The sequence below is a fragment of the Heloderma suspectum genome, chromosome 2 (genome assembly GCF_057233095.1).
Source record: "Heloderma suspectum isolate Gila_16-S chromosome 2, 16-S_ref, whole genome shotgun sequence".
Taxonomy (NCBI): Eukaryota; Metazoa; Chordata; class Lepidosauria; order Squamata; family Helodermatidae; genus Heloderma; species Heloderma suspectum.
This window is the reverse complement of record NC_139459.1, coordinates 218313347-218334622: the sequence shown is the minus strand read 5'-3', so window position 1 is coordinate 218334622 and position 21276 is coordinate 218313347. Positions and strand designations below refer to the sequence as shown.

Genomic DNA, 21276 nt, shown 5'->3' with positions numbered 1-21276 from the left:
GACAGATAGAGGAGATAGATTTGCTAAGAGGTTTTGAGCCTTAGTTTCTGTTCATCATACATCTTGTGAACGTAATGTGTTTGCATCAAATGTATCAGTAATAATTGTGCCAAAAGACCTGCTAATCCATTACAGATGACAGACAAAAACAATCAATCATTTGTGGATGAAACCTTCTCCCAACCTCACCACTGCACTGCTTAAATCTCACTGTGACTCCAGAAGAGCAAGTTCCCTGCTGTAAAGTGATCCTTTTTCATCCCAGCTCTTGCTGACTCTGCTATAGCCCTCTGTAGCTGCAGGTTCTGGCAAATTCAGATTCATTGGTAGCTAACGCATTATCTCAACAATGGTAAACATCCAGGTGGTTTTCTTGTCTGCTTGTGAATTTGTACTTTCTGCTGTATCATTGACTTCCTAGAAAATTAATTCTCATATGTTTTCCTCAATTGAGCAAGACCTGACTTCCCCTGGTGAAAAAGCAGCCTTTTCAGCAAGATTCTGGCAAAACCACCAACAGACAGAGACTGCAGGATTTGGTGTTGAGATGCAAATGAAACGAGCACCGTGAAAACACCTCAGAGGAACCACGGTCTTCTAAAAAGTAACTTACCTCAACAAGAGCCATGAGGCTATCCTGTGGCTTGATTTGGACTCTTTTCCAAGGTGAGAACAACCGGCATGTGGGAACTGATTAGACGTGGCACGGGTTACATCAGGCTGGGGAAAAATACAGCCTTGGGCAATTTAGCAAATATCCTTGGGCCCAGTATTTCTGTTTCTTTCTTGCTTTTGGCTGAAGATCAAATTTTGAAAGCAAGGCATGGGCAGAAGTCCAGAGAACTTGGAAGTGAAGGGCTCTTGGGGCCCCAGAAAGAACAAAATCTGGGGAGCTCTGCAATGGAGGAAAAATCTGTATTGGCAAATTTTGTCTCTAGTTACATCAAGCAATTCAGTGATCTAGCTACTAATGTAGAGGTGGGTGGGGAAATAGTCTAGGCCAGTGGTCTTATGTTGACTCTAGAATCCCTTGAAAAGCCTATTACATAACTAAAACCTTAGGAATATTCCAGATCTTTACGAAATGTGGAGCTCCGTCTCCAGAGAGTTTACATAATTGGCCTTTCATCAGTGGTTTTTAGGAAGGCAGTTAACATATATTTGTTTTGCCAGGCCTTTGATTTATTTTAATTCCTACTTGCTCTTTTATTGATTTCATTCATTTAAATTTATTTATTTGGGTTGTCTGTTTTAATGTGGCAAACTGCCTTGGGGGCCCGCTCAAGGCTGAAAGGTGGTATAGAAATGATTTTATAAATCACCTTTAAAATAAATATTTCTTTGGTACTCATGATATGGACACGGGCAGAAAGTCATGTTATTAAGCTGTGGGTTTCAAATAATAGACATTCTGTTGCTTTCTCTCCCATTTGGTCATGCAGACACCCAAGGCTGAGTCATTTGATTAAGAGAGATGATGATCTGACCCTTCTCTTTGTTTTTATGATTTCCAATTAATTTCATACAGAGGCTCAAGTGGGACCCTGAATACTCCACTCATTTTTAGATCTGTTTTGCTCTGAGTGAAAAGGGCTTCCTATTTCTCTCTGTTTTTCACAGTTTGCTGGGCGCTGGAGGGGCCTGACACAGTGACCGCACCTCTTGGTGGCTCAGTGGCTCTGCTGTGCAAATATGGGAAGGGTGATGAAGAAGCGGTCAAATACTGGTGCAAAGAAGCAAGTGTGAGACTCTGTTCTAGTGACCACACTGTCCGAACGACAGGCTCAGAGGCAGAAGTGAAGTGGAAAATAATGTCTATCAAAGACAACCATACATTTCGTGAATTCAGCGTGACCATGGTGAACCTCACAGAGGGAGATGCTGGGACATATCTTTGTGGGGTGGAGAGGAAGTATGACATCTGGCACAAAGTGGAAGTTATCATTACTGCAGGTAAACACTGCTGTGTTTACTCTTATAGGGAGAAGGCTGGTGCACTTACACAGGAAGCTAATGCACTGTATCTTCTATCCAAAGGTAGGAATGTGTTGTAACTGGGCATTGGTTGTGCTCAGAATTCTGAACCCTGAGCATTGCAGCTTCAACTTTTAAAGAAAGCACATTTCTAGCCCTTAAGGCTACAGAGATAGATTTGAAGCTGCATGAATAATGCCTGGTGACATCTCAGAAGTGGGGATGGCAGTAGGACTTCTAGGAACCTGGGGGCTGTCTATACGGCACCGCTTTCACCCTTCACTCCATCAAAACTGCACAGCATTGCAGCTGTGAATTAGTTTCTGCTGCAATACACACGCAAATTACTGTGGACTTCCCCAACAGGAAAGTCTGCTGTGCCCTTCTTTTTTTACCACTATATTTAAATGCACAGCTGCGCAGGCACGTGAGGGTGGGGGTGCAACACTTTGGGTTTTAGTGGCTGCTTTGTATTTTAGGGGTTCTGTTGTGTCTGTCCATTTCTCGTGAGGTAAAATGTGGGTGATCTGCTCCTCCATTACCATGCCAACTGTTTGGCAGTTCTCCAGCCCAAGACTCTCTCAATGGTTTGCACACGCCAAGGCATGAGAGGTACATGCCTACCCATCATTCCAAAATGGTGGCTGGAGCAAAGTTGGTCCTTCTGTTCCCCTGAAACCCCCCAGCCCTTGGGCACTGACTCCAAAGCAACCATTGTGAAGATATGAAGCTGTGAAGGCGTACAAAAGTGTGGATGAATAAATGGGCATGCCTCTCCGTGCTTCTGTAACTGCATAGCAGTGAAGGAAGGGGGGGGAGTGAAGGGGCATCACAGAGTGCCACAAGCACTAGGCACGCCTACCACACGCCCACCACAAAATGCGATGTTGCTTTGGGGAAGGGACAGACAGCTTGCAACTGCAAGAAACCTGCAGCAAACCAAAACCATTGTAGCAGAACGCCTCTCTGGAAATCTGAATTGTCCGGGTGAAAACTATGGATGGCGGTGAAGTGGCAACTGCATCATATGTCCTGAAGGACCTCAAATTGCACCTGCCCTGGAGTAAATGGCTCGTGGAGATGGGGCCCTATATAGTTCTTTGCCAATCTGAATGACTAGGGCAGCAGCAAAGTAAATTATGCAAAATATAGGATGCCATCTTCTAGGCGAAGAATGTGGCTTGCTTTGACCCATAGGCAGGTTCAGCTGTCACCAACACATTTATCGTTTCTCCAATTTGTGAATTGTGGTTAATGTTCTTATTTTCTGCTTTCTTTGATTTTATGATTCTAGACTTGCTTTTACTGCAATATGTTTTTAATTTACTTGTTTTATTGTGGTTTTTTATTGTGTTCAATGTGAAATTTGTAAACTGTGTTGGATATTTTATTGTAGAAAAGATGTATATAAATATTTTACATAAATAATACATTTATGGCTTTGGGAGGTTTGGCACAAGATGTTGACTGGGTCATCGTGGATGGGTGCACAGAACTGGAATTCAGCCACCTGTCCATTATCCAGCTGCTGTGTTGCTCTTTAATTCCTGAATTCTCATATTGCAAGATCAGCCTGAGGTACCACCATCCGGGGAACAATCTGGACCCACTTTGAAATCTCTTTTTGATGCATCAGTCAGGAAGTATGGATACATTTACCATCTCATAGGTCAGGATTTGACAGCATATGTTTTTCTCTGCAGATTTTGTTGCCTCAACCCATTTTAGAAGCATGGAACAAACAACAGAAGAACCAGGTGGAGCAGCTACCATAGCTCCTGAAAGGTATAATAACCATTTGCAGCCCACATGCTCCAAGGAAGACTCCAAATGTAGCCTGTCATTATAGCTGGATGCCAGGTATGGCTGAAAGTATGGCTGAATGACAAGCATTATTGTAGCTGAATGCCAGGGGCCACAGTCTAAATCTTCTTCATCTCTGCCACCTCTACCAAAAATATTACTGCCTGTTCATGCAATTCATTTCTAACCTATGTTTCTACAAGTTTCTACAATGAGCCTAAGGCAGAAGGTGGGGCAAACAGATGGTCCCCAAGACAGCCTGCCAAGGGCCATAGGGTAGGTCAGAAATCCCCCTCCAAGGCAGCAGACAGAGCTCTGATCTCGGAGGAAGAGATCTGATCTCAGATCTCCCCCTCCATGGAAAGACCCATACCCCTCACCTCACCAACATCAGAAAGAAGGAAAAGGGAGAGGATCAGGAATGTGGTGTGGCCAGAGCAGGGGAGGTTCTGGATCCAAAGGATCTAAAGCCCTCCCATCCCCCAACCACACCCCCATCCCAGCAACACATTTAGGCCAGCCCTGGAGTTGGCCTAAATAATTTCCCTCCTAGAGGGAAATGATGAAAAGAAAAAAGAAAAAAGGTGGAAGAGTAGCAAACATCACTACTCCATCCCTTCTGCCCTGCAGACAGGAGCCCAGCAGGGTGTGGGAAATGGCAGAGGATTCCAACCTCAGATGCATCGATATCAAGACGGGATTGCACCCAATAAAACAAATGTATGATTAATTTATACTCATATGGCTTGCTTGTCATTATTCAGTAAAAAATAGTGGAATGTCTCTTTCTTTAGAATCCAGCCCAGCAACACTGATTTTCTGTTCCTGTTCCTCTTGAAAATCCCCATCTTCCTAGCCATGATAGCTGCTGCAGTTTGGGTGCATACACGGTACAGGACAGCAAGAAGCTCTGACACCAAGATTCCAGAGACACGAGAAGAGCTTCAAGCACTCCCATCAAAGGGTATCACTCAGTTGTGTAACTAGCTACAAGGTTTCCAGGTATGACATGAGAAAATGAGAAGGCGGGAGGCAGGTGCATGACAGGGACCTTCCAACACTGATAAGCAGATCTGCAAAATATAGTTTACATAGCTTGGTATATGCAATCAGGGATCCTAAAATTGTGTCAGCTCTTGATGAACTTGGGTTGTTATCCTGAATCAGGTCAGGTGGCTCATACTCCAAGAGCCTCTTCCCTAATTACACAGCACCAAAGGAGTGGGGGCATAGCTCATATGGGGTAAAATCCAACATAAGTCCTATTTAAAGCAGACCCACTGAAATAAAGGGGATGGAAATTAGCCATGACTAACTGAAGTTCCATTCATTTCAGTGGGTTACTCTAAGTAGGACTTGCGCTAGATTTTATCCATGGTAGAGCCCATGCTTTGCATACAGGAAGTCCCAGGTTCAATCCCTGGTATCTCCAGGTAAGTCTGGGAAAAACTCCAGCCTGAAAGCCTGGAGGGTCACTGCCAGGCAGCGCTGACAATAATGGGCTAGATGGACCAATGGCCTCACTCAGCATAAAGCAGCTCCCTATAATCCAGTGTTCACATATCGCCCATCCCAGCTTTCTGGCACATGTATCAGTATGCCACACAAAGCTGGGAACATGTTTTTGATGACCATAAGCACATGTTAGGGTTTTATGTAAAATGCTTTGCATTTGAATCAGCCCAGAGTGTTTGCTGCCAAACTCTTTCTGATTCTGAGCGCATTACAGACATAATAATCCAGAGTCAAAATAAAAGAACCATTAAAAGAACCAAACAATGTCTGGATTATTCCTTCAAACTAGCTTTAGCCTCAGATCTTTCTTTTCCAGTTAGAATATGTGATAACACAAATTCCAAGATAGTTAAGAAGAACGAAAGCAAATGCTACAGTTCAGGTGTCACTTCTTTAATCAACACCACTTTCTTGTTGCTGTCTGTAGTTTAGGAACCATCTTTATCTTAATCTAGGAGTGGATCAAGACAAGAACACTGCCCTCTAACACCGTGCACAGAAGGTGTGCGACTAGTACTTGGTGATGGATCTAGCTGTCCTCTCACTGGCTGTCTTATGAAATGAGAGACTTTGGATTGAGCCAACAGGAGAGGAAAGCAAAGCATCAATTCAGCATAATTCTACTTCATCAAAGTTGGAAAACAGCATCCCAAAATCCTGGATAGTTTAAACACTTATCAGAAAGAGGCTCATGCTAAAGGAACTGTGTCAGTTCAGCTACTTAGCAGAGGTTAAACCAGAGTCATTAGTTTTTCCTATTTGGTCTCTATTTCCTACCTATGCTCCACATCTGATCTCACTTTCAGCTCCTGAGCACATTTATTATCTGCACTTGTGAAGTCCTTTCAATAAATATTGCTATATTACATAGTTACATTACAAGCCACAAAGACCCTTTGCTGGTGTAGTAACAATACCAGCCCCCCCCCCCCGGTTCCCTTTCCAAACAAATTATTTTCTAGTCTGTAAAACTACTGGCACATTCGAAATAACGTCCTGCATTGTCTATGAATTTTCATCAAGGCCAACCTGGAGATCTCTTATCTCCTCATGGCCCTTCCAAAATTTGTTATGGGGTTCTTTTGCAAGTATGCATTCATTTAACACCCCCTCTCAAGTGGCTGTTGGTTTAAATCAGGGCAGATGCCAACTCTACCATGGTTCGCATCAGTGTGTGTAATGTAGGATTATGTCAATTACTCTAAAACTATTTATTTAAAGCAATAACATGTACTTTGTAGAAAATATTAAACTTCTATTTTTTTATTTTAGGGTTTTAATTTTTGTGAACCATCCATAGAGCTTTTACTGTTGGGTGGTATAGAAATGAAATGAATAAATATGGTCACTCTGGTCTTTATTCCTGCTGTAAGTGTGTGTGGAAATAGAGTACGAAATATTATTCCTTTGGATGCCTTACATCCATTAGTTTGCATTCCAGATACACTGGGGAGTATCGTAAAATCTAATGTACAGACAGCTGAACCAATGCAATCATATGTAGCACGACTCGCCTGTGATGAGACTGAATGGTGGTATTCCAAAACGAGTAAGCAGATGGCACTATTATGTACCAGTGACTGATATACCCACATATTATATGATCAAACTGCACATTATCTGACCAAACTGTGAGATGGAGGGGGTACAAGCCACACACAGAGCAGGTCTGAGTGCAGGCAGAATACCCTGAGTGGGATCATAACAAGTAGGGGCTGCAGGAAGGAGGAAGCCTCTGTAGAGGCTGCAAACCTGCCTGCACAGGGTGAATCCTTAATCGTCCCATCCTCCAGGCCAGGCATGGATAACCTTCCTCCCTGCTGGACTGTATGTGGTGCTGGGTGGTAGGTTGGGGCTGTGTGCCAGTGGTGGGCATGGCTGGAGGTGGTGGGTGTGGCACCAGCATCCCCGTCACCCCCCTCTGTCTCTCATAGGCACACACACAGATAGACACAGAGCCTCCCCCCCCCGCTCTCTCTGATGCATGCATATGCACATACTCTCTCCCCTCCCACCCCCATCCCAGCAATTGAGGAGGGTTAAACCTCATTTTAAGGTTTAACAGCCACTCCCATGTTGCTGCAGCCTGAGAACCAGCCTAAAGGCTGGTAGCTTTCTCTTTAACCTTCAGTCTTGCTCTGATCGTGGTTGGAGCAACATACAGACAATCCTGGCCAGCTTCAGCCCCAGCATCACTTGGAGCTTTCTGTGGTGCGGATCTCTTTCTGCCTTGCTTCCTGAGGAGCCTGACCTAACCTGATCCCTGCTCAAGATCGGATCCCTAGCAGAACCCTGCAACCCAAGCTACATCAAAGAGCACCATCAGAACCCAGGGCATGAAATGGTACACATGATTGGGCTGGAGAAGATGGGGCATAGAGAGAGCTATCCGGAGCCTCCAGATGAGCAGGCAGTAACTTCATTCCCTCCCTCCTGCCTCAGCTGGCCCAGGAGGACCAGGCATGAGGGTGGCACTGGAGCCAACGGGAGACGTTGAGCGAAGGAGGGAGAGCGCACATCCATTCGTGTGTGTGGTCCTCAGGCCCTGCTTGGAATAAAGATGGGCTGGGGACTTTCTTGGAACAATTCCTCCTGTTTCTAGGTGCCCTCCCAGGTCTTGCAGTACCTGATTGCAACCAGCTTCCTGTCATTGGCTTTCTGATGGCTAAGACCTACCCCCTCCCTCATCACTGCCTCCTGCTGCTGTCTGAAAGTTGCCATCCACTCCAGGTCAGTTTCCTCTCAGGCCTTGCCAGGGCTGGCCCAAGATATTTCTCTGCCAGCGGCAAATGACAAGATGGCAACCCCTTGCCCCACTGCAAGTACAGAAGCCAACCAGACTGACAGTTGAGCCTTACTTGACCATGTCCTCCACCACACCTGAGGGCAGCAGCCTCAGTTAGGAAGTGTAAGAAAGGCTGCCTGGTAGACAGGCAAGTGTAAAGCTCTGTCCTCTAACACCTCACCACTACTCCTTGCCTCCGCAGCATCTGCCGCCCGAGGTGGCTGCCTCACTCTGCCTAATGATAGGGCCAGCCCCAGACTTTGCCCAGTGGTCTGTGGTCTCTCCCCAGTGCTGAACAGGATACATATCTGTGTATGCACAAGGAACCTCATACAAACAGATGTCTGGTGCTTGTCTGCTGAGTGAGGAGCAAGAGGATGTAAATTAAGTTTGGAAAGATGGCTGAGCAAATAAAATCTGACATATGTTAAGTGACCAAGCTATCACTACATCAAAAAGAAAAACTCTGTGGCTGGTGACAATGCCAGTGAAAATGCATAAAAAAAGGGGAACTTGTCATGGGCTGTGTGGGTGGCTGGCGTCCAGAAAGGCAGTTCCACCAGCATCATGGACTATGTTGACACAAAGCCACAGATAGCCAAGAACTTTCACTCTGGCCCACGGGGCTCCTTGCTGTGGTGGCAGCTGCCATTTTGAATATTCAGTGTGTGTGTGTGTGTGTGGGGGGGGACGTAGCTTCTTGTTATGTGTGAACCTGGTGAGGGTGGGTTGTTGGAGTGGCTGACAAGCCACCCGCAATCATAAAATAGACTATGGGTCCTGGGTGGCTTGTCAGTCACCCCAACAACCCACCCTCACCAGGTTTGCATGTAACAAGAAGCCACAACAGTGGGGGTTTGTACTGCCAGCCTGGCACCTGTGGATGCTGCAGCCCACCGTGGCTAATAAGCCACAGTGGGCTGTGGTGATCATGTGAACCAGGTCCTTGACATCATGCTTGAAGGAGAATCTGCTTGCGGAAGGACTGTGCAACTCACCTCCCCCAGAAACCGTTTAATGTGCAGACACCACAGAACTAATGCTTATGGAAGGGGCGGAGAGGAAGACATGCCAGGTTTTGTTCTTAAACTTTGAAGATTTGTCAGTAATATGTTACAGTAGGTGGGCTCAGATATTTTTCCCAGGTAGGAGATCCTTTACAGCTATAGATGTTGAACATTCCAGATTTTCCTTTCTTCTTTAGCAGGGATCACACACATGATGCCGAAACTGGAGCAGAGAGATGCACACAAAGCCATCTAGTGGTTGAACAAGGCATATGCAATGGAATGCAACACCGACTGAAGGGCCAGCCTCCCCAAGCAAGCCTAGGGAGCAGCTCTTTTTATTGTTTTGTGTGTTGGCCTGGAAGTATTCCTGCTCTGTAGCATTGTGCAAGAGCCTTGCATGTCATCTTATTACACTTTCACTATACTGAAAGAATGCAAATCAGCATTAAAAATCATTATTTCAGTTGCTTAGTTACCTTTTTTGTTATTTCACAGAATCATAGAGTTGGAAGGGCCATCGAGTCCAACCCCCTGCTCGATGCAGGAAGCCTGATTCCCAGGCGGTCTCCCATCCAAGTACTAACCAGGGCTGACCCTGCTTAGCTTATGGTATACAAAACCTGAAATATAATACAGTAACTAAAACAGAAAATAAAAATGAGAGATAGATATCAATGCAGGCAATAGAAGAGAGGTGTCACATTATCAAAATGACAACCCGAGAGAATAAGCCGTGCAGCTGAATTTAAGATGGAAGCAAAATGCAGAAGTTGAGAATAAAAACAAAAGCAAAGGAGAATAATATTGCAATAATCAAGATGGGACATAACCAAAGAATGAATCAAGGGTTTGGCTACCCCAGAAAAAAGTTGAGGACAAACTTTGGCAATGTTCTCAGAGGTGAAAATGCAAGTTAGAGCAGTGCAGGCAGAGAGAGCAAGAGAAGAATGTGACCCAGGTTGGCCCGTGAACTAGACTGAGTCCCTGAAGCAATTTTCTCTGGCCTCTTGCAATCCTGCCAAATTTTAATCAAAATGTGGTAAATGGTTTATCCACAGTCTTACTTCTGAAAGGAAGAAGAAATGCCTTCAAGTAGTAAGAGACAAAGATTCAGACATCTCTGCTACATCTCTTATTCTTATCTGCAATTTCCAGGCTATTCCTGTGGGCACATATGCTGCATACCTTTGAAGCCCTTGTTGCTAGATGGATCCAACATATTATAAATCCTGGCCATCCCTGAGGAGGTCAGACTGCAGACACTTCTTCCCCCTAGACCACTATCTGGAGAACAGAGTGTATCCCCCCACCCCTGCCCTCCACTCCAACCCTGTATCAGGAAGTTGCCCATCCTTACCCCAGAGAATAACAGACACAAGATGGGCAAGATGGCTTTTTGTGTCCTGCCTCTCATTTTTAGGCTGCTTTGCCTCTCTCACAAGACCTTCCATCACAAATCACCCAGCTGTGATTGAGAGCAGTCTCCACCCTCAGCTCGTTGACTGTAAAAGGCATGGGAGAAAGCAAAAGGAAGTGATGAGGCAACATGAAGAAAGAAGCAGTAGCAAAGATTGTTTGTCATCATCGCAGCAAGAATTGCAGATGCGGTATGCAGAGAATTGTTCACTATCCCATAGAGACGTGAGATTTGCTTAGAAGAAAGGGAACAGCTGTTTAGACAATGCAGCTACCATCCTTGGCTGGCTTGGTGCTGTTCCTGCCAGGTGAGATGTTTATTTATTTTGTTGCCTAAAACATTAACCAAAAGTTAGCTTTCCTGTGAATCTGACTTGCTAGGTATGTTCAATTTGCAGAAATCAGTACAGGACAATATGCACAGCAAGTTACAGTAAATGTCAGAATGTTAACTTTGAGCAGTAAGTCTGAAGATTTTAAATTGCCATTGGGAAAGGTAATCACATACACCACCTGCTATTTACCAGTAAATCTCAAAACCAACAGAGTGCCTTTGAATGACCGAACAGACCTTCATTTTCTTCATTTCCTGGCAAAGGGCAACATCAACCATGGCCTGATTATAAACGATGCCCCCAAACCATGTCCAGCAAACATTTCTGACATTCACTGGTAAATCTCAAGGTCAATCCTGTGCTACAAGGCTTGTTTGCAACATGTACACAAGAGCAATGAGAAATACCATCCATGAAAGTAGGTAATTTACTGATGTACTCTGATGGGCTTGAGATCTCCTGGTAAATACCAGAAATGATTGTTTTCGCAAGATTTGGGAAACTTAGGAGTAGCCTGAGACTCTGAGATATTCTAGGATGACACTATAGTCTCTGGCTCTTAGAGTTTCAACTTGGAGTCGTTTGGAAGGACGGGGTGGGGAGAGGATGGAACGAGCTTGAATTGTCAGGATTAAGCCATAGTACCGGACAATTCTTTACACTATGATGGTGGTGGTGGTGTCAGCGGTAGTGGTGACGATGATAGTTAACATTTATATAGCACCTTTGAAGTATTCAAAGTGCTTCTGAAACATCATTTCAGTAATTCTTACAGCAGCCCTTTAAGGTCAGTCAGTGTTGTTATATTCATCATCACCACCACCATCACGGTGCAGATGCAGGGCTGGAGCAACGATAATAGTAGTTTCCCTACCTGGATGTAGTGGTGAATTTTGAAATGCAGGTGGCCATCATGACAGTTCCCATAGCTGTGTCCCCCAGAAGGGTGCAAAAACTCCAGGCAGCTGTGAAGATTCATATCAACAAACCAGATCCAGCAGTTTTCATCTCCACCAGGCGCAGGTCTTTTGTGAAGCTCATGGCTCTTAATCACCCGTCCAAAACCAACCCACCACAAAATAATTTGGATCATTTATTTTGCTGATTATTTCTTTATTATATTTCTAATCTGCCCAATAGCCAATGTTCTCTTGGTGGAAAAGGACTAAAGGACAGTTAAAGGACTAAAATGCCAGACAAGAAGTTAAAAATATAAAATATAACACAAATATTTAAAAGAATACATTGCAATGCAAGGCAAAAGAACAAACAGCACAGGAAGGGATAGAACAGCCATAAAAACCTAGAACAACAGAGGTAGCTCACAACAATATATTGTTGCTGGGGGAAAATCCATCCCCTGCCAAGGGATGTCAGAGAAATCTGTCTGGGGGGTGGAGCTTGCCAAGTTTTCATCAGCTTGCCCGCCCCCGCTCCTGCGGATTTCGGCTTGCTTCCCTGCAAGCTGACCCAGCTCCATCTGCCTTGGGTCAGGCCAGATTGTGGATTTTCTGGGATTTTTCATAAATAGAAAGTTACCAAGCTGCAGCTGCAATTTCTGTAATTTGTGCAAATTACAGCTGCAATTTGCACAAATTATGCAAACTGCAGTTGCAATTTGTGCAATCTTTTAATTATGGGGGGGCGAAAAGCGTTCCTGGATTTCAGGAAAAGCCCACTGCGAATGCAAGCTGAGCCAGGTGGGCAGTGGGAATCCATCAGGCCCCCAAAGGGCTAGAGTTGCGAATGATGGACATCCCTATCCCTGCCCCATATCAGGTACTGTGAGAACTGCACCTAATCTCACAGGGAACAGGGAAGCCTGAGGGGTAGTGTGTGTGACAGCTGACATCATCGTCCCTGCTAATCAAAAAGTCCCAGGGCTTTGACCCTGTGAGCCCTGGCTCCACTACACCACTGCTTGCATAATGCCGCTTAGTGGATTTATGGCTGAACTGGGGCATTCATAGCTCACTTCTTACACTCTTGGATGACATATTGCACAGCACCCAGGGGTGGTCCTACCATTAGGCAGAGTGAAGCAGCATCCTCAGGTGGCAGATGTTGGGAGGTAGCAGCAAGGTGTTGGATCTGTGGGTCACACGGCCTACCCTGTGCCCCCAAGCTAGCCTGCTGCCTTCGGGTGTGGCGAAGGATGCTGCCCCAATTCCAGCGCTGAAGAAATATTCAGCCACCAGTCCAGTCAGCTTTTGTACATGGAATGGAAGGGGGCGCCATCTTGTCTTTTGCCTCAGGCAGCAAAATGTCTCGGGACGGCCCTGACTGCACCACATGAGAACAGTCTTATTAAGAATGCAATAAGAAGACATTCTTCCTGGGTACAAATGGTCTTCCTGGTGATGCATGTGGCAGGGTGAACACTGTGCACCCCAATCCCCAGCGCAGGCTGCGGTGTTGTTCTCATAAGAAGATGATAAATCTGTTTCTGGTTGTACCACTTCATGTTGCAAAGAGTGATGACATGATGCAGGGCTCCATTGGACCAAATAAACCCCAGCCCGATGCAGAAATGCAGATGGCAGAGGGGAGGGTTGTAGCCTAACTTGTTTCTTTCTTTACTTTTCAGGATGTTTCTCTGGCCTGACTGGCCCTGAGACAGTGTACGCAACCCTGGGGACATCGGTGTGTGTGCAATGCAGATACGATCAAAGGTACGAAAGGAATGCGAAATATTGGTGTGGAAAAGCCAGCCGAGGAACCTGCCCCATGATTGTTTGGACCTCAGGCTCAGAAGAGCCAGTGAAGATGGGCAGAGTCTCCATTAAAGACACCCATTCATTACACCAGTTCACAGTGACGATGGATGACCTGACCGACAGTGACATCGGCATGTACAGCTGTGGAGTGAAAGTGAATGGAGGCCCAGATCTGACGGCTCCTGTTAATGTGACAAGTAGGTGATGGGGGCCCTGCTCTGATTTCATCCCAGCAGGCTGAACCCAATTGAAGTGATGTTGCAAGCAGCAGAGATGGAGCAGAGCAGTTCCCTGTGAGACAGGGGAACAGCTTTCCTCCAGCCTCACGCCCTCCAGATGTTTTTGACTTTAACCACCATCAGCCCCAGCCAGCTTGACCAATGGTCAGGAATCTTGAGAGCTGTCATCCAAAACATCTGGAGGGCACCAGGTTGGGGAAGACTAGTCCACACAGGTTTCAGGCAGGGGTCTTTCCCAGCCCTACCTGAAGAAGCCGGGGATTGAACCTGGGACCTTCTGCATGCCAAGCAGGGGCTCTACTCCACACTGAGCTACTCTACACTGAGCCTTTCCCCAAGCCCAACCTCTAACGATAGAAATGCAAAGGAGACAAGTGAAGCTCCCAAGTGCAAGAGTTTAGATGAGGAGTACTAGGGAGATCTGAGGTGCTGGACAGTGGACTCTTCCAAGCCTCAGTCACCACTTAGCCATGACGATGACCCCAGAGGTAGTTCCTCAGTGGTCGTGCTAAAATAAACCAGGAATGCAAGGGGTGCTGGGCAACCGAGGTGCATGTCCTCGTGATAGATTTGCAGAAGGGATAATCCTTGAATGCAGCCTGCCCCAACCTGGCACCCTCCAGATGAGTTGGACTCCAAGTCCCATTATCCCCAGCCAGCATGGCCAATGACTATGCTGGCTGGGTTGATGGGAGTTGTGACCTAGCACATCTGGAGGGTGTCAAGTAGAGGAAGGCTGCTTTAATATAAGGCAGAGGCAGACGGAAGTGTTAGGCTTCAGCTTTGAAGCGGGCCACCGTTCCAAGGCTCTTTGTTCCTCCTGTTTAGTATGTTTAGTGCCTTACCCAACTAGCCAAAGATAAAACAGAAGCCTCAAGGCCTGCTTTGACACTGGAAATGAAAGTGACACCCGAAGTGTCTCCTCCCAGAGCTCCACCCTGTGGCATCGAACTTCTCCTTTTTATGCCTGTCTTCATGCCCAGCATTTGCAGAAGGCACACAAGTGGCACAGAGCATTTTCAGCCCTTATAGCACTTCAGCCCTTTCCCCTTGTTGGTTAAACACCTTCTCAAATTGTTTTTGCCTGATTTGTCACAGGATGGTGTTAACGGATCATGTTTGTGGTCTACACTACAGCTTCTTTAAGCTGAAGGATTTGGGCTTTAATCAAGTCAAATCCTAACGTTTAAGGATGCTGTCCAGTGGTGACTGGGAGGACATACCAGGAACCATTGGATTTTGCAAGTCTCCTTCTCCACCTACAGAGAGGGAGACTCACATGTGAAGGAAGAGGTCCAGCCCAGGAAGCCTCCTCCAAGCAGCTGGAGGAAGGTCTGCTGCTCTCTTCCACTGTCAGAACTCCGCTGACGAGAGGGCAGAAAGGAGGTGTTCAAGGGGCTGACAGGGGAGGGGGACACCCACAGGATCTAAAGGATCCAAAGCCCTCCCATGTGCCCCCCAAAATGGGGCACCAGGGTTCAAACTGGCATTGTTCATTTTGAACAAGAGAGATGTAAGAGAGGAGGAAAATCTCCATACATGACCAAAGAAAGAAGAATACTGCCCAGCAGGGAAGAGGAAGTGTTGACTGGCCACCACACAGCGCTGGCTCCAGGTTTTGAGGGCCCTTGGGTAAGACACCCTCATTGCCATGGTCATGAGCAGCTAGGGATCCACAGACTGCGTAAAATCCGTTCTGTCTGTGTTTCACGGATTGTCAGGTGCCTTTCGTTCTGTCGTCCTCCCATTGCTGGAATCGGATTTGTTTGCTTCTGAATGTGCACAGTTTCACCCATGCAAAAATGCATAAATTCCCCCCAAATGCCCATTTTCACACTTCAGCCTATGAGGGAAACGTGCATTTCTGGCTGGGCTTTTTGGGGTTTGCGTATATTTCTCTGATGAAATGTGTGCGAAAGTTGGGAAAGTTAGAAAAATGGTCAGCAAGTCCGCAGAATCTGCCCGACGGGGGAAAGCCGGTCTGCTGTGGAATCCGCAGGTCGGGTTCATTAAAATCCAAACTCACTTGCTTCCATTGCGGATTTCTCCAACATCCCTACTGACTGCTCCTGCTCCTCATCCTCTTCCTCGGGGAGCATGGAGGCGGTGGCACCTCCTCCTCCTCCTCCCCACCACCACTTCCAGTGTTCTGGACCAGTGCAAGAGTCAGGTGAACGAGCAGGCTGCATCGGCGAAGAGAGGGAGCAGCTCTGGAGAGCTCCTGTCAGTGGGCCCCTGATGGCGTGTGAGCAGGTGCCCAGCTGTGCCTACCCTTGACGCTGGCCCTGCCGCCACAGGTTCTCCCTTCCCCATGGAGCATGGAGAAAGTATCGCTCTGGAACGATTGGACATAGATGCAAACCTAGTCCACTCATCTACATCAAAGGGAGGTTGTGGGAAAAACCCATGTATGACACCAGGATGAAGTCAAGTTTATGGCAGACTCTCGATGTGCAGGATTCTAATTTGATACCATTGTTTCCAATTCTGTTTCTTTCTGTATCAGCGGCGACCAGAAAACCAGTTCACCCCGAGCGAAGCAGTGAATTCTTTTCCAGCCTGGATTTCAGCTCCATCAGGTGTGTGAGCTTCCTCCTCAGCACAACGTACAGCACAGTCTGCTTTGAGCCATTCCCTCCCTTCTGACTTGCCGATATGATGGGTCCAAAACTAACTTCCCGGCCTGGTGCCAATGGCCACACTGGCTGGGACATGATGGGGGATTGTAGTCCAACACATCTGGAAGGCTGGGCTACAAATACTTCATAGAGGAACAGAAAAAAATGCCTGCACTTCCTCCCAGTTCTTGTGGTATCATGTTTGTTAACTCGTGTAGGGTCTGGAGGCCTACCACAAACCAATTGTTGCAAAGAGACAAATCTTGAAATTGACAGTTATCGTAATACAAGCCCCCCCCCCCCCAGCTGATGTACCAAATGAAAAACAAAACACCTTGCACTCCAAAAACTTTGCCTCTACATAGTCCTTCGCAAGCCTTTCGGTCCAGTCCTGCATCTATCTCGCCCAAAGACATGTGTCTTTGTTGTGTAATAGTGAGATCTTGTAAAAGGCAATGATGAGATAACTGCAGAATTAATTATACCTGTTCATAATTTCAATAGTTCTGCAAACAAAATAATATATGAGTTCACCTGTAAGGAAGGGATCACGTTAGGCAGCTGTCAAAGTAGACATGGCAAGATAGCTCCAGGAACATACCACGATGAGAAGAGCCACTTGTGAGCAAGAGCTGCTCATCCGCTCAAATAAAAAATCTGGAAGGATGAGGATGCTAGAAAACAAGGAGGTGGCCAAGGAACAGTCAGTCGCAAGTCCCCTGATTTTCTGTGAGGATTTGTTTTAATGGCTAATTATCATAAATTATTTCTCTGTATAGTCTTGAAGGTATTGTGAAAGGAGCAAAGCTCCCACTCCTACTCTTTAAAAGAAGTAAGAACATAAGAAGAGCCATGCTTGATCAGACCAAAGGACTATTCAGTCCAACATTTTGTTCCCAAAGTGGCCAGTCAGGTGTCTTTGGGAAGCCCATAGTAGGACATGAACGCAACAGCATCCTCCCCCTCCCCAGCAATTGGTATACAGAGGCAGACTGCCTCCAATACTGGAAGTAAGATATAGTAGCCATCATGATTCATAGCCACTGGCAGCCTCATCCCCCATGATTTATTCTAACCCCCATTTAAAGCCATCCAAATTGGGGGCCATCACAACACCTTGTGGGATTGGATTCATTAGTTGAACTATGTGCTGTGTAAAGAAGTTCTGTACAGGCACTAGATCCTGTGGTAGTTGACAGATGTTTCTCTTTGTGTGCATATTGTGCTGATCAATGTTAGAGAATAGTGGAACATTGCATTGCTCTCTTTTCCAAGACAGATAATACTCTGTTTCTTCAATGCAGTTACCTGTTCTATGTGTCCTTCCTGGTTTTGATTGGCTTGAAAGTGCCCATCCTCCTGTGTCTGGTCTTTGCAATTATCTGGATGCATAGGAGGAACAGACAGCCCTCTGAAGAGGTGACACCAGAGACGCCACCATAAGAACTTAGACCGTACCAACCACACTGTAGGAAAATGCAACGGAACAGTTCCTGTCTTGTTTACCACTGCCGTATTGTGACCAGCCAGGCTCCTGGGCAGGGCCAGCCCAAGACATTTTGCTGCCTGAGTCAAAGGTCCTCTCCCCACTCCACATATAAAAGACTGACAGTTGAGTCTTGCTTCAACCCTAACAATGGGTCAGCTTCCTCCTCTGAGGGCAGCAGGCTAGTTTAGGGGGCTAAGGGCAGGCTGCATGGCACATACAGGTCTATTTTCCAATGCCTTGCTGCCACTCTGCATCTGCTGCCTCAGATGGGCTTGGCCCTGTGCATGACTCACTCTGCCTAATGTTAGGCTCGGCCCTGTGCATGACACAAGGACTATTGCACCATTGTATGAGGAGGGGACATCCTTGCTGCTCTAAAATAATCTTTAATTCACTAAAGAAGGCACCCAGTAGCTAAAACTTCTGCCTAGCTCTTTCCTATCTGAATAAAGAATCACAGACAACAAGAAGAGGCAGCTGACCTGGTTGGCCAGGTGTCCTACTTTTCAGAGAACAGTCCTCTCTTTGAAGAGCTGTCAGAGGACAGTCCTCTCTTTGACAGGGTTTTCTACCCGAAAGACTGCCCAGCCCAAGTTCAGTTTGTTAGCAGGCTGCTTAGTTCGAGTGCGGACCTGGCACAACCAGCCCAGCATTGGAGGCCACGTGGACAAGGCCTGCAGAGATAGCTGAGTAGTGACTTTGAAAAGGCCAGACATGAGCAGAAGAGGGTTACTCATCAGCCCTGGTCAGGTACGGAAGGACAAGGCCTGACATTATCTTAACAATTGGAGCTGCATAAAATTCAAAGGCCTCTGGGAAGGCAGGATGTGTGGTTTTGTGCCACTATTGTGGTTTAGTCATGCTAGGTGTGATGTCAAATCTTTTGTTTATAATGCATAAAAACTCAGGGTTTTGTGTAACCGATATGCGGGGTGGGGGGTTATCAGTGCCTGACATGGCTTGTAGGGCTTATTCCACCAGCTCTCGTCACAGGATATTTGGACTCTCAGCACCTCCAAATTCTGCTGCTGGAGTTCTAGCTGACCCTTCCTGGGGAAGGCAAACCCCAACATCCCACTCACCCTCAGACAAACCTACAGAAAATGAGCCACCATGGAAAATACGGAATACTGAGGTTCTGGCTGCCTTTACATTAAAGAAAACCCCCCGCAGTCCTCCCCTTCCAGAGCCTTTCTGGGCTCCCTGATGCTCTGACGGTGACCACATGATTGCTGAGAGGGGAAGTGTTTAATATTCAAGGTTCCATAGAACTCAATGAAACAGCGCCATCTAGTGGCTGTTTTATAGCATAACAATCCAGGTTTTTTTATACCTCATTTTTTCTGGATCTTTTAAACATGGAATAACCAGGAAATACCTCTGGATGTGCCATGGAGGTTGACAACATCATGAAAAGGAACCGCAAACTTCCGTGAGTGAGCAATCTCAATAGCAGGATAAAAGATCAGCATGAAGAAGCCCTCTGTCTCTCTCCCACAGCTTAGTTTACCCAGGTTAGCTTTAGCCTGGCCATTTCAGTCAGTGCCTAAGTCATGGTCTGCCAAAAACTTCATTTTAAAAGGACATATTTTTCTTGTTACTAACTAGACAAGGAATTTCAACATGCCTTAATTCGTCAGCTACAGGAACAGGCCTTCTAGTCCAGGGAAAGTTATCTTTCAACCTCTGCCTATCTTTAGACATCTTTCTACAAATTGTAGCCTCTATCCCTTCTTTTCTATGGTGTGTGTGCTTTAAATTGGATCTGTCTTTAAAATGATTTGATTGGAGCCCCAAGCTTTTCAGGCACGCTTCTCTGGCTAACTAGTGGAAAGGATTGCATCTGGGACCCCTTTTGCACCCCTTTTGTTTCCTCTGTATTTGGGTACACATAGTTGGCAACCTTTTCCAGAACAGGCATCAACTATGAGGTTCCACAGTTGATTGGGTGAAGATCGGAAAGGCTCAAGGAAACAAAAGGAGAGTGCACAAAGCATTGGAGCAGTGATTGAGTGGGTGTGCAATTTCAGAGAGACCTTCCTGCCCCTCCTTTTAGTTACAGTGATGACGCTTTGGGCATCCAGCTGATCACACCACCTTGCAACAGGACACATCCCTCTCCTCACCTTTTCTCTCCATCCAGCTCCCAAATGCTCACCTCAGTCCTTTCTTTTTCATATCCAATAGTGTTAGGGACACCTATTTTATTAAACCCCATCTTTCTAACCCCACAAACCCTTCTTACAGCAAGCTGAACAATCAGCGCAGGTCCGTGACCTAATTTCCAGTCTCTGCGAAAACTCGGCTAATTTCCCCATTAGACCAGTTCTCATTAGAGGCTTAAAGGTTCGTTATTCTTGTATTTGAATTTCAATTGCTCTACCAAGTTATTTTCCCCAAATCAATGTGTACATCTGAAATAAGTGCTTACAGTCAATAAAGATACCATTGTTTTCAGAAGTCAGTGTATGTGTGGATTGTTTGGGGTGCTACTCTTTGAGAAACCATTGCCAATATCAAAAGATCCTTGTAGTGAATGTTCTAGACACATGTTTGCACATGTGTCTAGAACAAACCTATAGCTGTCATGACAATAGTAGCCATTAATAGCCTTATCCCCCCCATACATTTGTCCAGTCCTTTTTAAAGCCATGCAAAGTGGTGGCCATCACTATATCTTGTGGTAATGAATTCCATAGTTCAACTATGCGCTGTGTGAAGAAGTACTTCCTTTTATTTGTCCTGAATCTCCCACCAATCAGCTTTATGGAAGGACCCCTAGGTTCTAGTATTATGAGAGAGGGAGAAAAATGTTTCCCCATCCACTTTCTCCACACCATGCATATTTTGGTACACTTCTATCATATCTCTCCTTACTCGGCTTTTTTCAAAGCTAAATAGTCTCAGAAGTTGCAACCTTTCCTCATAGGGGAGTAGCTCCAGCCCCTTGGTTGCACTTGGTTGCAATTTTGGTTGCACTTCTTCACACTTTTTCCAACTCTACAATAACCTTTTTTAGGTATGGTGAACAGAACTGCACAGTATCCCAAGTGTGGTCGCACCGTAGATTTGCACAAGAGCAGTATGATATTCACAGTTTTATTTTTTATTCCTCTTCTAATTATGCCTAATGTGGAATTTACCTTTTATACAGCAGCCACACACTGAGTCAAAATTTTCAACAAGCTGTCCACAACAACCACAAGGCCTCTTTTATGGTCAGTCTCTGCTAGCTCAGATACCATCACTGTATATGTGAAGTTGAATGTTTTTGCCCCAATGTGCATCACTTTATATTTGCTTACATTGAATTGCATTTGCCATTTTAATGCCCATTCTTCCAGCTTGGAGAGATCTTTTTGGTGATCTAAATAA

At 45.9% G+C, this 21276-nt stretch overlaps 2 protein-coding genes across 5 annotated transcripts; both read left to right on the top strand.

Annotated features, from left to right (window-relative positions):
- The first annotated feature begins 518 nt into the window (after positions 1 to 518).
- Positions 519 to 6693, top strand: LOC146354027 (CMRF35-like molecule 5). Of its 4 annotated transcripts, none has more exons than XM_084838006.1 (5): positions 519 to 666; positions 1621 to 1953; positions 3678 to 3759; positions 4572 to 4779; positions 5720 to 6693. In XM_084838006.1, the coding sequence occupies exons 1-4, from the start codon at positions 627 to 629 to the stop codon at positions 4762 to 4764; spliced, it is 648 nt and encodes a 215-aa protein (XP_084694132.1). In that variant the 5' UTR covers positions 519 to 626; the 3' UTR covers positions 4765 to 4779; positions 5720 to 6693. The 4 variants fall into 4 exon arrangements, with proteins under 4 accessions (XP_084694132.1, XP_084694130.1, XP_084694133.1 ...); XM_084838004.1 differs by having other exon boundaries at positions 1621 to 2037; positions 5720 to 6652; XM_084838007.1 differs by having other exon boundaries at positions 5748 to 6651.
- A 3970-nt stretch (positions 6694 to 10663) lies between these two features.
- LOC146354026 (CMRF35-like molecule 7) lies at positions 10664 to 20355 on the top strand. The gene is made up of 4 exons (XM_084838003.1): positions 10664 to 10811; positions 13426 to 13752; positions 16301 to 16373; positions 17717 to 20355. The coding sequence occupies exons 1-4, from the start codon at positions 10769 to 10771 to the stop codon at positions 17853 to 17855; spliced, it is 582 nt and encodes a 193-aa protein (XP_084694129.1). The 5' UTR covers positions 10664 to 10768; the 3' UTR covers positions 17856 to 20355.
- Positions 20356 to 21276: the final 921 nt, after the last annotated feature.

Coding starts and splice junctions, on each gene's coding strand:
- LOC146354027 (XM_084838004.1), top strand. CDS start 627: ATGAGGCTATCCTGTGGCTTGATTTGGACTCTTTTCCAAG. Junction 2,038..3,677: donor ACTGTATCTTCTATCCAAAG/GTAGGAATGTGT, acceptor TTTTCTCTGCAG/ATTTTGTTGCCTCAACCCAT. Junction 3,760..4,571: donor GCTACCATAGCTCCTGAAAG/GTATAATAACCA, acceptor CTCTTTCTTTAG/AATCCAGCCCAGCAACACTG.
- LOC146354026 (XM_084838003.1), top strand. CDS start 10,769: ATGCAGCTACCATCCTTGGCTGGCTTGGTGCTGTTCCTGCCAG. Junction 13,753..16,300: donor GGCTCCTGTTAATGTGACAA/GTAGGTGATGGG, acceptor TTTCTGTATCAG/CGGCGACCAGAAAACCAGTT. Junction 16,374..17,716: donor CTGGATTTCAGCTCCATCAG/GTGTGTGAGCTT, acceptor TCTTCAATGCAG/TTACCTGTTCTATGTGTCCT.